Source organism: Globicephala melas, chromosome 11, assembly GCF_963455315.2.
Source record: "Globicephala melas chromosome 11, mGloMel1.2, whole genome shotgun sequence".
Taxonomy (NCBI): Eukaryota; Metazoa; Chordata; class Mammalia; order Artiodactyla; family Delphinidae; genus Globicephala; species Globicephala melas.
In genome coordinates, this window is record NC_083324.2 from 71,626,905 (window position 1) to 71,644,153 (window position 17,249).

The 17,249-nt window shown below is 41.4% G+C and overlaps 2 protein-coding genes across 7 annotated transcripts in view; one reads left to right on the forward strand and one right to left on the reverse strand.

The window, feature by feature from the left end:
- Positions 1-15,430, reverse strand: part of XPO5 (exportin 5) — a 45,581-nt gene extending 30,151 nt beyond the window's left edge. For 2 of the 4 annotated variants that reach the window (XM_060307827.1, XM_030870605.2), the window contains exons 1-12: positions 15,133-15,430; positions 13,381-13,502; positions 12,379-12,451; positions 11,161-11,298; positions 10,583-10,765; positions 7,609-7,635; positions 6,880-7,065; positions 6,168-6,244; positions 2,802-2,901; positions 1,825-1,908; positions 1,083-1,208; positions 89-179 (exon numbers count right to left, since the gene is read on the reverse strand). In XM_060307827.1, the coding sequence (XP_060163810.1) occupies positions 89-179; positions 1,083-1,208; positions 1,825-1,908; positions 2,802-2,901; positions 6,168-6,244; positions 6,880-7,065; positions 7,609-7,635; positions 10,583-10,765; positions 11,161-11,298; positions 12,379-12,451; positions 13,381-13,502; positions 15,133-15,237 (1,312 nt within the window). In that variant the 5' untranslated portion in view covers positions 15,238-15,430. The remainder of the gene's footprint in view (positions 1-88; positions 180-1,082; positions 1,209-1,824; positions 1,909-2,801; positions 2,902-6,167; positions 6,245-6,879; positions 7,066-7,608; positions 7,636-10,582; positions 10,766-11,160; positions 11,299-12,378; positions 12,452-13,380; positions 13,503-15,132) is intronic. The other 2 variants (XM_060307826.1, XM_030870606.2) reach the window with 2 other exon arrangements.
- Positions 15,431-15,541: 111 nt separating this feature from the next.
- The window catches only part of POLH (DNA polymerase eta), a 29,726-nt gene continuing 28,018 nt past the window's right edge, over positions 15,542-17,249 (forward strand). For 2 of the 3 annotated variants that reach the window (XM_060307828.2, XM_060307829.1), the window contains exons 1-2: positions 15,542-15,818; positions 16,526-16,548. The gene's annotated coding sequence lies outside the window, so the exon portion shown is untranslated. The remainder of the gene's footprint in view (positions 15,819-16,525; positions 16,549-17,249) is intronic. The other variant, XM_030870611.3, reaches the window with a different exon arrangement.

A 17,249-nucleotide genomic window follows, 5' to 3' on the forward strand; every position in this document is an offset into this window, starting at 1 on the left:
AATACAGAACCTGAAGGGCCATGCACCATGACTCATAACACTAGATGCCATTCTGAGACTGGAAGAAATTCCAGGCCAATTCACTCACAGTTGAAGAAAGCATTGAAGTCCTCGTCGCTATCAAAATCAAATCGAGAGTATTCACAGCTAGGGCTGTCTGTTTTAGAAGGAAAGCCCATCTGGAAAGAGAAACATAATTGGGGTAGGGGGTGAGGGTTTTCATGAGATATATGATGATAAATAACTGCTTCTGGTCTACCCCTAAGTCTACAATTTGCTTCCAGCAGGAATAATCCTGGGAGTGGTAGAAGGACAACGTTTTTTATTTGATACTCTCTTCCAGGTTCCTCAGGAAAAATTAAATTCTGGAATTAGTTTAAGGTCTTTGATTATAAAGATGTCCCAAAACAAAGTGCTGATACAGCTTGCAATAAGTAAAAGAATTGAAACAATTTGTCTTCTTAAATGCTGAACCCTGGAAATAAGCATGTAACTTTTTATATTTCATTCAAAAAGTACTGAAGACCATGACGGCAGAGAACTAGAGGATGGTGTGCAACGTGCTAGGTGAATTCCTTGAGGAAATAAGGGGACCCTTGAATGGGTCCTATTCTCTGATTTTACAAATCAAGATGAAGCATCTGTCAGCTGCAAGAGCCTTGAACAGATCTCAGTGTTCATAAGCAACTCTCTATTGAGGTAATGAGCAATCTGCTTCCATTGTCCCCTTCTCATTCACCTTCCTGACCCTCACTTGGCCTTCAGAAAGTCAGACATTACTTCCTCTTGGAATCTCCCTGACTCCACCATCCTTTCTATTTTTAACCTCTGAAAAGCAATGATCATATTGTATGGTCATGGTCACTGCTCTCATCCTATCACTCTTTTTCCTAGCACTTAGCCCAACGCTTGGCATATAAGTGCTCCAAAATATGAAAGAGTAGATATTTCTTCTTGAGGAATAAAAGACTAATATGCCCAAGGAAAGGATCTTAGTGACCAAGACAGGGCTGTCAATGATGCCATCTAAGTCTTATGATGTGTATTCACCGACATTCCACGTTTTACATTCCACTGCATACCTTGACCAAGTTAGTCATAGAAGCACGAAGATATTTTGGTATTATTGCTAATAGCAAAGGGTCACGGGATAGGATCTCATGGCGGAAGAGGGCTCCCCAAGTCATCTGAGTTGAAGAGCGCAAAAACTAAAGGGAAAAAAGAAAAAACTCAGTTTAAGGATTTGGGTTTTATATACCAAGACTATTACTTAGCTCAGCAATTATCCACTATATTTTTCCATGGAAATAAATATCTGTAATACTTTGAAACTGCCCATACTGTAGTACAGCAGTAATGACTGCTCACTATGGACCGTACGTTAATAAGACAGACTGGGTCACGTGCAATTCCCGGAGTATGAGCTGAATTCTACCACTTTCTGTTTTATGCAAGAAATGATATAGGAACCTCAGGATGATATTACAAGGAAAATCTTGGACTGGATAAAATTAATTTTATAATAACACAATTAATCAGACTTTGTATTTAAAACGTCTTTAGTGGTAAATCACCTGGGACATACCTCATATCTGATTAAGCCTTATCAGAATGATACTACCTGAGGGGTAACTGCTGACCTAGACTGTAATGCTTAGCTCAGGAAGAAGACTCAGCAATTTTCTAAATGAAATGCTACTACAGTTATTCCCTAGGATCTTAAGAGTCACATTTTATACTTCAGCTGCTAATTACTTCAGGCCATAGTGCTTGATTTTAATTTATCTAACTAAAATTTTGAGAAGTCACCTCCATAAAGTTTACCTGACTTGGATGAGTTGTGAAAGCCAGAAAAGATTCCAGGTATTTTCCAAAGTTTGCTGGTGTTTCTACATCAGAATCCACACCCTGTAGGACAAAAAGACCACTACATTAACGATGTTGATGGGGAGGTCAGGGTAGAGAGTGGAGTAACAAATACTGACAACTTATACCCTCAAAAATTTCAGGTTTGAAAGGACTTTATACTTCCTTGTGGCCTAAGGAAGGCATCCTTTCAAGGGCTAAAACACAGGAAAGCTGTTTTATCTCCCTAACCATCATCATTAAAACCTATTCTGTGGTCAAATAGTAAAACAAGAGTATTGATTTCAGAAATCCGTATATTTCTTCAGATCTACTCTAATCACATCTCTGTGACCTAACCTAGTAAATAACCACTTGACGGTACACATCTTATATCTGAAGCTCCATCCTCTCTAGCCATTCAAGCCACCACAAAAAGGCATAACATCAAGCGCAGATGTCTGTACCAATATCCTTTTAACACATAAGACTGAGTATTAAACATTTCCCTAAAGACAGTTAATTCCAGGTCAATCAGACTAAAGTTTTCTTTTATGATCTAATAATACATCCTTTAGATTTGGGAAAAGTGTTCTTTATTCAAATCCATAATGTTTCATGACCTAATAGGACTTTAAAGGGTAATGCACTCGGCAGACTGAAGTTTTACAAGTACCAAAATGAACAGGAGTAGCAACATTGACTTTAGTCAGATGTTATAACAGATGGAATAACAGATGTGAATGTTTACTACTGACATTAATAATTGATTTGTTAAAAAAAATCTATATCATTCAAACTCAATTAAAATAATTTAATCTATAGAATTATAAGAAATAATCTGTAGGGAAATGCCCCCTCAGGCTAAAATCAACGGCATGTGTCACCCCTTCCACAAATATAACTTTCTAAATCCTCTCCTCAAATGGCCCTGAAACTCTCCAGAAAGTGCTCACCAGCAATGCACACAGCTGATTGCCCAGCGCACACAACACCTGACAGAGTCTTTTCAGGAAGACATAGTGTTTTTCTACCAAGCCTCCTCCGTCAGCAGTCCTGAAGAGGAGAAAACAGTGTGATTAGCAGCACATCAAGAGCACCAAAGAGAGTCCCCTGGAATGGAGCTGTATGTGGTCTGTGCTCCAACATTCAAATTTCAGTTGATTATTAAAGTTAAAAAAAAAAATCAAAAAACAAACCAACCCAAAAACCTCCAACCAAACACTGAAAGATCGATGAGGAATAGGGTTCAATGCCATCTCATCCTTCAAGAGACACACTAATTTGGGGTAATGCAGTCCTTGAGTACTTTGGGATAATATTGTAAACTCTGAGCATGACTCCACAAAGCAATATATATACTTATATGCATAAAAACTGCACAAAAAGACATTGGTTGATACTGAGGAAGGACTTAGAGAGATCTCTAGGGGAGCATGCAGTAATTCCTTACACCACTGACAAAATCAAAAGGACTATAATCAAGAGAATGAAAAGACAAGTGGCAGACTAGGAGAAAATATTTGCAAAAGACACATCTGATAAAAGACTGTTATCCAAAATATACAAGAACTCTTAAAACTCAATAAGAAAAAAATCTGATTAAAAAATGGGCCAGGGCTTCCCTGGTGGCGCAGTGGTTGAGAGTCCGCCTGCCGATGCAGGGGACACGGGTTTGTGCCCCGGTCCAGGAAGATCCCACATGCCGCGGAGCGGCTGGGCCCGTGAGCCATGGCCGCTGAGCCTGCGCGTCTCCGCAACGGGAGAGGCCACAACAGTGAGAGGCCCGCGTACCGCAAAAAAAAAAAAAAAAAAAAAAAAAATGGGCCAAAGACCTTAATAGACACCTCACTAAAGAAGACACACAGATGGGAAATAAACATATGAAAACAAGCTCCACATCAAATGTCATCAGGGAATTGCAAATTAAAACGAGATAGCACTATACACCTATTAGAATAGCCAAAATCCAGAACACTGACAACACCAAATGCTGGTGAGGATGTGGAGCAACAGGAACTCTCATTCATTGTTGGTGGGAATGCAAAATGGTACAGCCCCTCTGGAAGACAGTTTGACAGTTTCTTACAAAACTAAACATACTCTTCCATATGATTTAGTAATCACACTCCTTGGTAATTACCCAAAGGAGCTGAACATACAAAAACCTACACACGGATGTTTATAGCAGTTTTATTCATAACTGCAAAAATCTGGAAGCAACCAAGACGTCCTTCAGTAAGTAAATGGATAAATAAACTTTGGTACATCCAGACAACAGAATATTATTCAGTGGTAAAAAGGAATGAGCTAACCAAGCCATGAAAAGACGTGTAGGAACTATAAATGCATGATACTAAGTGAAAGGAAACAATCTGAAAAGGTTACATACTATATGATTACAACTATACAACATTCTGGAAAAGGCAAAACTATGGAGAAAGTAAAAAGATCAGCGGTTGCCAGGAGTTTGGGTGGGAGAGGAGGGATAAACAGGCAGAGCACAGAGCATTTTTAGGGCAGTGAAAAACCTGTAAGATACTATTATGATGAATATATGTTATTACACGTCTGTTGAAACTCAGAGAACGTACCCATAAAATGTAAAACAGCAAGGTTAACCCTAAGGTAAACTATGGCCTTTGGATGATTATGATGTGTCAATGTAAGTTCAACAGCTCTAACAAATGTACCACTCTGACAGGGGATGGCTATAATGGGGGAGGCTATGCATGCGTGGGGGCAGGGAATATATGGGAAATCTCTGTACCTTCCCCTGAATTTTGCTGTGAACCTTAATGTGCTCTAAAAAAACAAAATCTTTTTTTAAAGATGGTATTAAAAACGTAACTTGGTATCTCATTTCTCCAAGTCATTTAGTTCAGATCAGTAATCACCTATGTGCTATTTTAGAATGCAAATACCCCTTTAAATTAAAAAAAAAGATTATTTGGTGGAAAAACCTGACCTACAATGATGTAGGACGATTTGCACTAACAAGAATTAATAAGGGGGCTTCCCTGGTGGCGCAGTGGTTGAGAGTCCGCCTGCTGATGCAGGGGACGCGGGTTCGTGCCCCGGTCCAGGAAGATCCCACATGCTGCGGAGCGGCTGGGCCCGTGAGCCATGGCCGCTGAGCCTGCGCGTCCGGAGCCTGTGCTCCGCAGCGGGAGAGGCCACAACAGTGAGAGGCCCACGTACCGCAAAAAAAAAAAAAAAAAAAGAATTAATAAGGACTGGTGTAGACAGCAGCCATATTAGCGTGTTCTGGAGGTGTGCAGTATAACATAAAAAGCATGGGCCTCAGGGTAAGAAAGACCTAGGCTCTAGTGATGTTGAAAGACAGAGTGGCATCATGGTTTCTAGTGCAGGCTCTGAAGTCTGAGTTTGAATCACAGCTTTACTAACAAGTACCAGTAGCACAAATGGAGATAGGCCACCTCAGTGTGAATGTCATAGTCTCTAGGGAACTAAGAAATGGGCCCTGAAAACAGTAACTACAGTGGCCACCCAAAAGATATGTTATTAATTTAATTAACAGGACTCCTTAAAAACAGACCTGTAGTATCCATAGGAAAGAGCCATCATAAAAGCTATGTTAGAATGGACAGTAAGAAATTTTAAGTAATATATCTGTGTCTCACATCTTTTCATTTGTCCCTGGCACCAAAAGTGAAGAAAGAGTATTGAAGAAAAATGGGTGCTGTGACAGTTTCAACTACTGTAATACACAGTTCTACCTGACTCCCTGGTAAGAAAAACATATCAGGAAATGCTTTAACATTTTTCAGAGCGATTAGAAGAAAATAAGCAGAAGTCACTATTTCAGGACATAGAATGTTTTTACAGGATTTATACACATATTCCACACTGACCACATTGTTCCTGCTGCTTCCTAGAGCCTCAGCACTTCAGGCATTGATTACTTTGACAAGGAGAGAGGGAGGAGTGTCTCGAGTTCTGCAATCAAGGAAGGCCCTGGGACATACTCTGGTCAGTTCAGAGCATTCTCTGGCCTAGTCACCAAGGCTACTAGGAGGCTCAGGGATCATCAAAAGCACACAAAGAGAACCAAGGAGATGAGCTGTCTGGGGAGAATGTGGAAAACTGTGAATGTGAGTGGATGCTGAGTCAACAGCCACAACTTACTTCCAGCATAAGATCTTCAAAAAGGTGAAAAAGTCCCTTTAAGAGTGCCTGATTTTCCTATTAAAAACACAGTCAACTGACTGCTAACAGTCAAACAGGAACTTCAGATACATCCAAATGAGATACAAAAATGACAAAGAAATTAGAAAACACATAGAAAAGAAGGTACTCACTGCGCAGCGGAGAGTATATAATGCATGGCAACATCTCCAAATAAGACCATCAAGGGCTTCCGGTCTTCCAACTTGCCCTAGACCCGATTTTAGGGAAACACAGGTAATAACTATGTTATTAAAAACCTCCAAGTACTAACAACTTCTATACCTATAAAATCAAATATACTGACTTCCTAATTTCTCACATAGCCCTGGGGCTAACTGAACACTGAAAAAAAACTCTTTAAATCCAAACCTGGATAAGACTTATATTTTAAAATGTGTTGGGCAATAATGATGATATGAAAGCAAAATAAATTACATCTGAAAATAACACTCTTATGGAGAAGAGTCACAATCCCATTTGTTAGCCAAGACAGCTATAAAGCCAGTAGAGTCACCTTCTACAATGCTTTGACGTAACACGATGTGAGTTTTAAACTTTAACATTACGCTTATATAGTTTCTTAAGCATGAAGTACCAAGATTCACAGCTCTTTCAAGAACCAAGTAGCCCTACAAATCTCTATATATCCTGACAATGGATTCCTAGGATATCGGCAAACTGTTGTCCAAAAGATTGGAGGCAGGTAATTAAGTTGGTGTCAAGTAAAACAAAAAAACAAACAAAAAAACCCAAACCTTTAAATGTCTTTCACCACAACATAGAATTAAACACACATATGCGTCACTCAGAGACTGTCAAAGTCAGTGTGAAGTGGTAACTTACTTTCCTGCTGACTGCAATGAGAAGACACTCAGCTGCTCCCAGCTGAAGTTCCTGTTCGTTCAGAAGCAGGCACAGCATCTCCAGGAGTTTACAGTTTTCAGCAGTAATGTGACTCATGGACACCCAGTCAATGTAGCCCGCTAGAGTATTCAGTGCTGCAATTCCTACTCGACAGTTTGCTTGGGCCTGCATGAAAAGAAGTAACTTTTAGCCATTAAGTCCTCACTAACAGACAAGAAAGCTGTGATTATACCCAAGCTCCTTCTACTTTCTAATTCTAAAAAGAAAAACAAACAATAAAATGTACTCATGCAACTGTTACTGATAGGCAACTCAAAGGTTTTCTTCTGATACACACACTTATCAAATGATGGCATTCTTGATGCCCATCAGTACAACTATATTGGCATGTGTGGCCATTTTACATCCTTCAACAAATCTCAGATATTATCATTTTAACTCCCTTCCACCATAGCTCAGTGATCAAATAAACCAAGGCTGAGGGAATTCCCTGGCGGTCCTGTGACAGGACTTCTTGCTTTCACTGCTGAGAGCATGGGTCTGATCCCTGGTCGGGGAACTAAAGCTCCTACAAGCCGCACGGCACAGCCAAAAAAAGAAGCAAAACGAAAAAAAACCAAGGCCGAGGTCACCCTCCACTAGATATATGCATCCCTGTACCTGAAAGCCTCAAAGAAGCCTCCTTCCAACTCCACCAAGAGCTCTTACCTTTGACTCCTGAGAATTATCTGTCTTCTGAAAGAAAAGAAGTATAAGGATCTAAATGTTTTTAAAGAGCAAAAGGCTATGTAATAACTTTCCACCCCCATAATCTAGGCCCTTGAACAATGATTTTCCAATACTCAACTTTTAATCTTGGAAAAGAATACAACTTTACTAAGAATACAAAACTGATATTCTCCCAAAGAAGGACAGGTTATTTTAGTTTCAGCAATATGACAAAATCTACTAGAACATTAAGATCCACAAAGACAGTTTCAACGCACACAGTTTACAAAGAAATACAACTAACAGATGAACAATGAAGCAGGCTCAACATTGCTAGTGATGAAAGAAATATAGTTTAAATCAAAGTATTAGTATTTTTTCTATATTAAAATAGAGACAAATTATAACTAGCAAAGGTATACTGAAATGATGTAATGTTAATGGAAAAAAGCAAGAAACAAAATTAAAATGAGTACAATTTATGACCGTGTATGTAGGGACATAACTGTAGGAAAACCACAAACACAAAAATATTAAATGCTAAGTAGACCAAAATAATGTCTGTTCAGTAAATTATACAATTTATAATTTTACAAGCAGGAATAACAACTCCTGACGTACTTAAAAACTTACCACCATTAGCATCATAAAGGATTTGTTTTACAATTCCTTTTCTCAACTTTCAAAAAGTAATTTTTCTAACAAAGAACAAGTATTAAGCCCTCACCATCAGTGGTCAAAGAGCGGTGTTAATGGGGCAGAGATGAGTAGAACCCTCTCACCAGCATCTACTGATGCTGCCCAAGAAGGAAAGGGATCCAGGCAACAACAGCCAAGTCCAGCCTTCACCATCTCCTCCAACAAATCCTGCATTCCCATCCGGATCCTATCCTCCTGCCCCCTGGGACCAGTACAGGCGCCAGGTGATGGACAGGGAGAGTAAGCCTACTCATCCCATCCTTGTTTACCATTCAGCCTACTCCCTAGGTGGGAAGGTGAAGGGATGGAAGCAGAGAAGGAACTATGAGGAAACTGAGAAGTTTCAGGTACAAGAGATGTCCCTTGGTGTGCTCTGGTCCTGGTAGCCTGGTTTAACGGATGGAGATAATGGACACCAAGGCTAAAGAAAAACACCAGCGGATGTATTTCTAACTTGTGTCAGACCATCATCAATCGGCCCTGCTCTGGCATGTTGGCTAGATTTCTAGGGCACTGAAGCATTCATAATTTGTTCGTGTCTCTTAGGGATTAAATCTCCTAGGGGAAAATGGAAAGAATACCTCTTTGGACTTCCCTGGTGGCACAGTGGTTAAGAATCTGCCTGCCAGTGCAGGGGACACGGGTTCAAGCCCTGGTCCGGGAAGATCCCACATGCCGCGGAGCAACTAAGCCTGGGCGCCACAACTACTGAACCTGCACTCTAGAGCCCGCAAGCCACAACTACTGAGGTCCGCACGCCTAGAGCCCATGCTTTGCAACAAGAGAAGCCACCGCAATAAGAAGCCCGAGCACCGCAACAAAGAGTAGCCCCCACTCGCCGCCACTAGAGAAAGCCCGTGCAGCAACGAAGACCCAACGCGGCCAAAAAAAAAACCCAACTTCTTTCACCCTCAATACACATAGGTTTTTAAATGCAAATACTTTGATATTTTCTTTTGTAAAATCCCAGGGAGATATGTGGGGGGAAAGAGTCCATTCTGCTAAAAAGAATGGGGTGTGAATTCCACTATAATCATTTATTAGAGGATCTTCAATAATTATTCTCTGAAATTCAGTTTCCTCATCCATAATATGGAGATAATACTTTCTCTTAGGGTTGTTTTGAGGATTAAATAACATGTAAAGCAAGAAAAAGTATATAACCATTGTAAAGCAATTATACTCCAATAAAGATGTTAAAAAAAAAAAGAAAAAGTATATAGCATATATTAGGTATTCATTGTGAGTTTCTCCCTACCCTGACACCAATAGTACCTTGTCATCATTTGTGTTAGTATCTAGTGCTTCCCTGAAAATAGACTTAAGGAAGATGTCAGGGGCAGAAAACCCCTGGCAACCCAAATTTTAATGATTTTTTTTGTGTGAAATAAGCATGTATGAGGATTCCAGATTAGGGTTCTGAAACCTCAATGCTATTGACATTTTGGGTCAGAAAATTATTTTGGAAGACTGTTCTGGGCATTATAGAATGTTTAGCATCGTGCCTGGCTACCCATTAGAGGCCAGTAGCAACCCCTAGTTGTGACAACCTGGGGGGCAAAATCGCCCCTCCTTTTGAGAACCATGGTACTAGATTAACTTTCACACAGCCTTCTTCTAAAGGCTCTCTGCTAAAACTGACAATGATTGGAAAGACAGTATCTGGTTTGCCTTTTTCTGCAGAAGAAAAACCTCATCAGGAAGAAATACCAGGAATCATGTAATCAAGATTAATAAAACTTGGCACAGTTTCCACTGCAAAAGGGACCAAGACTAAATGGGACATCGAAATTTAACAGGGATACTATCCTGACCTATCAGGAATCTGGGTTTCAAATATTAAGAATTAACCTACAGGGAGTTCCTTGGTGGTCTAGTGGTTAGGATTCGGTGCTTTCACTGCCATGACCCGGGTTCAATCCTTGGTCAGGGAACTGAGATCGCACAAGCTGCACGGCATGGCCAAAATTTTAAAAATAAATTAAACAACAAAAAAAGAAATTAATCTTCATTTTTATACTATTTTCTTAGGAATTTTCTTACTATAAAAGGAATTATTTTTTTCTGGTAGGTATGGAAACTCACTGAATTGAGTTTCTTAGAAAATTAATTCCAGTTTTTCCTGTCATCTTTGTTTCTTTTTTGCTTATAAAATAGCCGTTCCGTTTACTAAACTGAACACCCTAGTTTCTTGCTAAAGGATTAACTTTAAAAAACAAACAAACCCACTCATATTAGAAAACAGAACTTTAGGGAGGTGGTATTTATCCCTTACCACTTGTTGGTACTTGTTTACATTTTCTTGAAGTGTGTTAAGTAGAAAAGTGAAGATTCTTTCCATGTTCTGGGTTAACGTTTGCTGGATATCCCTTCGTCTTTGAGGGGGTAGAGTCTGAAAGGTCACTACGTCCTCTGCCAGTCGCAAAAGGATGAACATCACTAATTCTGTCTGTGTTTCCTATACCAATAGAGAGAAGGTAGTTAAATGAAACTGAAATATGTTTTTCATTATAAATATGACCAAAGGCTCTTTTCTGCTGACAAGACAAACAAACCAACCAAAAACATCCTGAAGAGCAAACAAAAACAAAAACCTGAATTGGGGCTTCCCTGGTGGCGCAGTGGTTGAAAGTCCACCTGCTGATGCAGGGGACACGGGTTCGTGCCCTGGTCCGGGAAGATCCCACATGCTGCGGAGTGGCTGGGCCCGTGAGCCATGGCCGCTGAGCCTGCGCGTCCGGAGCCTGTGCTCCGCAACGGCAGAGGCCACAACAGTGAGAGGCCCGCGTACCGCAAAAACAAAACAAAAAATAAATAAAAAAAACCCTGAATTGATACAGCTGTACTACATACCCCTTGTTTGGAAAGAATGTCCAATTCTATTAGCATGTCAGGCCAGTGCTGTGGCCACTCCCGCTTGATCATTTCTACTACAATTCGAGACAGAACATCTTTAATATGGTTCTCCTCTTCCAAAATGTTCAGTGTTCCCTGAAAAAGAATAAGAGATATTAAGAGGTCTGCAAGACTGAATTCAAGGGAAAAAATTGGGCTGTAAAAGTGTATGAAACTCATGAGCAGGCCTACTTTTAAACTAAACAGAATAAACAAACCTGTTCTCCATATCTGAGTCACCTGTCCTGAATTCTCACTAATCATCCTTCCCACTTAAAGCTTAACAGAGGGTTGCATCAGCTAATAAAATGGCTGTCTCATGGAGCAAGGAAGACATCACTGCTCTTCTCCTTTACAAACTGAAGTGACTCTCATATTGATTGTTTTCATTTTGTAAGAGGGCCAGGGTGGAAAAGTATGGAAATAAGGAACACATGGAAAGGCTGATAAAGTGGGACAATAAGGAGTAACTGAATATTTTACCAATAGTTCTAGTATTAGAAGATACAGAAAGACCATTACTGGGACTCTCCTCTGAAGTTTGATATCAAGACTAATGAATTATGACTTCTATCAAGTTTCCCCAGAATTAATAAAATACAAATCCTTAGCTAGCTAAGTTAATAATTTTGAAGGGAATTTTTTTTTTCTATTAACAACACTAGACTTTGGGGACGTAAAGGGGTGTGAATTCCCATTTTCATGCCCTTTGTGAAACAGAACATAAAAGGCTATGGATTCTAAACATGTTCAAAGTCATATTCTAACTCCTGAGTCAAACTCATTCAGCATATTTTTTATTGCTAATATCATAAAGTAATTCACTTTAGAATAAAAGGAAACAAATAGCAAAGTGTAATCTAATTTAGAATTGATTAATCTAAGACTCTTACTCATTTGCTGAAAATGTTTAATCTCTCTGCCCTGTCTTCATAATTTTAAAAACAGAAGTCAACACATAAGGGATTAATTAAATCCAGTAAGAGAAACGTGATGAACTGTGATTTCTAGTGACGGTGGTTCTTTTTATCTTGAAGGTAACATTTAATATTATATAAAGCATGCTGTTTGACCTATGTAGAAGCAGTGAATTTTTACACAAATGCTACATTGGAAAAGTTACAGTTTGTCTAAACTACCTCGGAAACACAGGACTTCCAACCAACCATTCCTTACATTTGCAATCAGCTCCATGACACTGTTCTTCAGATAGACCTTCTCCAATCGAGACATGCTGTTCCACCGAAACCTGGCCACCAAAATGCATAAAGTCAACAGAACTAAATTAGAAGTCTTCTCTTCAGAACAGATTAGCTTTGATTCCTGTGTTAAAATAATGCTGGTGATTTCACTAAGAAACTATACTTTGGATTTTGGTATCCTTCAAAGAATGGACAGAAACAGTCCACATTTAACCAAAATGCTAACAGAAAAAAAGAGTTTTATATACGCAGCAGTCCATTAATTAGAATCCACACAGGATCTGTGCACAGATGAGCTTTTCTCCTTGATTTTATTGACAGACCAAAAGCAAATATGTACCTGGGACAACTGCGAAAATGTAGCTGATTTTCAGAAGAAAATAGAATTTGAAAACACTAACTTCCTTTCTGAACTGGTTTCAGTTCAGTAATTCCCAAATTACTGGAAAGTAATAGCACAATTCCAGAAAAACTGTGGCTAAATCTTAAAAGCTGATGCTTCTGATAGGCACTGGGAGTAGGAAACTCAAGTTAGGAAGGGTTTTCAGTTATTCTCATATAATCTTGCTTAGAATTTGCCATTCACACTCAAACTTAAAAAAGAAAAGAAGAAAAGAAAAGAAATTAAAGGCGTGTTGCCTAATCAGAGATTCATTTACCTATACACTGCATTATTCTAAAAAAATCTGAGGTCTGCTGGCATATATTAGGAGCTCAATAAATGCTAAATGACTATGAGCTAATACTTGCAGAATGCTTAGTATGTACTATGCACTTTACACAGATGAAGAAACTTGAGAAAGGTTAAGTTCTGAATGAGAGCTCCCGTGAGGTTGTGATAACCTCTCAGGAATCATTCCTTTCTCCCTGGGGATTGCTCTTTTCTACTCACCTAAACAGTACCTCTATGAGTTATACACTAAATAAAGATTTGCTCTCTCACACACTTCAGTGGTAAGGTCCAAAAGCTCCTTACTTGACAACGTGTTCCAGGATCTGAAGGCCAAAATGTCTGACGATGGCAATTTGTGTTTTCTCAGCCAACCGCAAGCCACAAGGGACACATATAGGGCACTTTTCTTTAAACTCCTCACAAAACTGAAAAGAAGAAAAGTTAGCGTTTCCCTTAGGAGCCAAGAGAGAGTGTGGACTAAAAACAGAAAACTTCATCTTCAACTCCAACCTGAGCTATATATATATATATATATTTTTGCGGTACGCGGGCGTCTCACTGTTGTGGCCTCTCCCATTGCGGAGCACAGGCTCCGGAAGCGCAGGCTCAGTGGCCATGGCTCACGGGCCTAGCCGCTCCGCGGCATGTGGGATCTTCCCGGACCGGGGCACGAACCCGTGTCCCCTGCATCGGCAGGCGGACTCTCAACCACTGCGCCACCAGGGAAGCCCCTGAGCTATATTTTTAAGCTGCAAAATCTAGATCAATATTATATGAATAAAGAACTGATAAACATTCCTTTCACTTTGATAGTTCCAGATTTCCCATGCAATGGCCAATTAGTGTTAGAAAAAATAAATTTGACATAAATGAGTAAAAAATTGTTAGAGATATACCCCTGAAGTATACAGGTAAAATGACAATTTCTAGGATTTGCTTTAAAAACCTTTGGTGGGGGGAGGGATAAAGCAAATGTGGTAAAATCTTTACAGCTGCTGAGTTCAGGTGATGGGTATACACAAGACCGTTGCAGTATTCTACTTTTGTGTCTATCTTTAATATTTCATAGTAAAAGAGAAACTAATAGAACCCAAATATTTCTGATTCCAAATCCTGTGGCATACATCTATATATTGTAAAGTTTCCTCCAAGTGATGCTCACTCCACTTTATGAAGTTACATCTCTTAAAATACACACGGCACAAATATTTCTTCCTAGAGGTCATTTCTCACAGCCCACATACATTGTTTGATGGGGGAATAAACTCGAATTGTATTAGCATCCCCATTGGTTTTGTATTAGCATTCCCAAATTACACTACAAGAGTCAGTCCCGGTAGCAGAGCATCCGACACTCAAGAAAACTACTTTCAGGAAACCAAAAGACCCTTGTGAAAATGCAAAGTAAGTGGTAGAAGTTCATCTTTGCGCAAAGCCTAAGAATATCACACAATAAAAAACATGGAGGGGTGGGGTGAGAATTAGGCCAGAAATACCCAAGACACAGAAGTGGGTTATGGAGAGGTGTAAGGGTGTTAAGGGGCACTAGAGGGGCTGGAGCTCGGTTAGGGCGGGTCAGGAGTGGGTCAGCAAGGAAACGTTTAGTGCAGCGGAGACTATAAAGAATGTGGCCGGTGTTGGGGACGGGTTGGACATGGGCTGGACACGTGCGCCACGGGAAAGCGAGGGGATGCAGGGATGTGGGGTTTGAGGGAATAAAGTGGGTGCAGCAGGCTGTGGAGGGAGTCGTGGTACGGAGAAGAGCAAACAGAAGTGGCGAGGGGGGAGGAGAGGGCAGTGGGAAGTGGTGGTGAGATGAGACGGCCACAGAGAGCTAGGGACGACAGCGTCCCGGGAGAAGGGCAGGAGCGGCGAGCACAGAAGGCGGGGAGTGGGAAGAGGCGCGGAAAGCGGCGAGGGGAGGGCCCCCGGGGGTTGGGGACCGAGGTCCAGGGGCCGCGTGGGCGGGAGACGGCCAGGGTCTTGGGCTGCGCCGGTACTGCTGGGGCTGGGGGAGGGTCTCGGAGCAGGCCCGGGGCGACAGACTCCAGCTACCTTGAGGGCTTCTAGCCGGTAGCGCTGGGTGGAGCTGGGGTCCATCATGATCGTCACCGCTTTCACCAGCTGCTCGCACAGCGCGTTCACTTGATCCATCGACATGACTAGTGCCACGCGCCGCAAGCGCGCACAACGGACGTCCCGGAAGCACGAGGCACGGATCGCTCCGTTGGCGGGACCACACGCTGGTACCCGGCCGCGGCGGGCTTAAGGGGGACGGTGGGGAGCGGGAGGAGGAGCGCGAGCAAGACCCAGCCGGGAAAAAGCCAGCGCTGCGCACGCGCCCGACCCTCCAGTACGCATGCGCCCGCGGAAGTGGCGACTTCCTTTTGACTGTTGCTCCTTGGTGGGCGGAGCGAGAGACTTAGGGGCCACGGTGCGCAGGCGCGTCAACGGCCCTCGGCGGCGCGCGCGGCGAATAACTGTCGGAAAGGCTGTGAGCAGATCTCGGTGGCTAAGGCTGGACCCGCCCGGCTGTGCCGGCTGCTGCCAGGGCGAGGATCGTCAGCGCGCTTAGGTCCTTTTCTCTGTCGTTGCCGGGAATAAATCTCTCTCGAAACCGACTGATCCGTTCCCGGAAAGGAGACGGATATTCAAGACCACTTCATCGTCCTTCCAGTGGACACCGAGTCCAGCATCGGTGGCGTCCGCTGGTGGCGGTTTTGCCAAGTGTTGTCACATTGGTAAGAGAATTTAGAACAGTTCTGTATCTCTGTTTTTAGACTTTTCATGTTGCCTTGGCTATTGGTTGTATAATATAGCAGTGACTGGGGACAACATTGGGCCGAAATTACATGAAATAGAAATACTTGCTCACAGAGAGAAAAGGCCCTGGTATTGCCTCTTAAGAGGATTTTTCTTGTGGAAAGAAAATGGTAGCTCTTAAACCTCCCTCTTCACCTGTACGTATTTTCCTTGGGTGTGTTATCACCTGATTGGCACCAAACTTGTTTTTAAAGATTGGGGTAAATCGAGATCGTTAATGATGAATAATTGCAAATACCGAAGGTTTGTACAGTTTTGATCATTTGAAGTGCTACATATATCATATATATGAAATATATATGTATATCATATATGTATATAATATTTATATGACTTCAAAACAGTGTAATCCTTATTCCCAAAGGAGGGTTTTGGCAGAGAGTATGTTTCATTTTTCATCTTTAAAAAACTCTTGCTTTCTCCAGCAAAATACATAAACTGAAAACTAAAACAGTTAAAATCTGAATATCCGTTTTGGTGTTGTATATTTAGGAAATGTTTGCTCTACTTAAATCACTGCTCCCTGTTCATACTCCACTTCTAGTGTTTGCATCTAATGTACTTACCTGGGTGTGTGTGTGTGACAATGCATTTACTATTTTTACTTTGGCGTTATCTGTTCCAGGACTGTACAAAAGCCACTTCAAGGTAAAGTGATTTCTGGCATGTTATGGTTTTAACTTATAAATGTTTAAAGTATTACGTTCTGCCTGTTTTAGGTGAGTGGAATTTGTAAGGAATTAATGCCTTGAATACTCTGATTTTTTGAATTCATCGTTTTCTTTTCCCTAATCTTCCAGCTTTGTAGTTGCATGACACTTTTTTCAAGGTGAATGTTAATTTTTGATACTTTTTTAAAAAAAGAATACAGTTGGGCTTCCCTGGTGGCTCAGTGGTTGAGAGTCCGCCTGCTGATGCAGGGTACACGGGTTCGTGCCCCGGTCCGGGAAGATCCCACATGCCGTGGAGCGGCTGGGCCCGTGAGCCATGGCCGCTGAGCCTGCTTGTCTGGAGCCTGTGCTCCGCAACGGGAGAGGCCACAGCGGTGAGAGGCCCGCGTACCGCAAAAAAAAAAAAAAAAAAAAAGAATACAGTTGAGTGCTTACTCAACTGTATAACCTGTGTTCTCTCATATTTAAATCATGAATTACTGTGTTTCCACAAATATCTTATTTACTTTAAGTCAGTGGTTTTCAATCTCTGCTTTTAAAAATCATGATAGAGGGCTTCCCTGGTGGCATAGTGGTTGAGAGTCCGCCTGCCCATGCAGGGGACACAAGTTCGTGGCCCCGGTCCGGGAAGATCCCATATGCCGCGGAGCGGCTGGGCCCGTGAGCCATGGCCGCTGA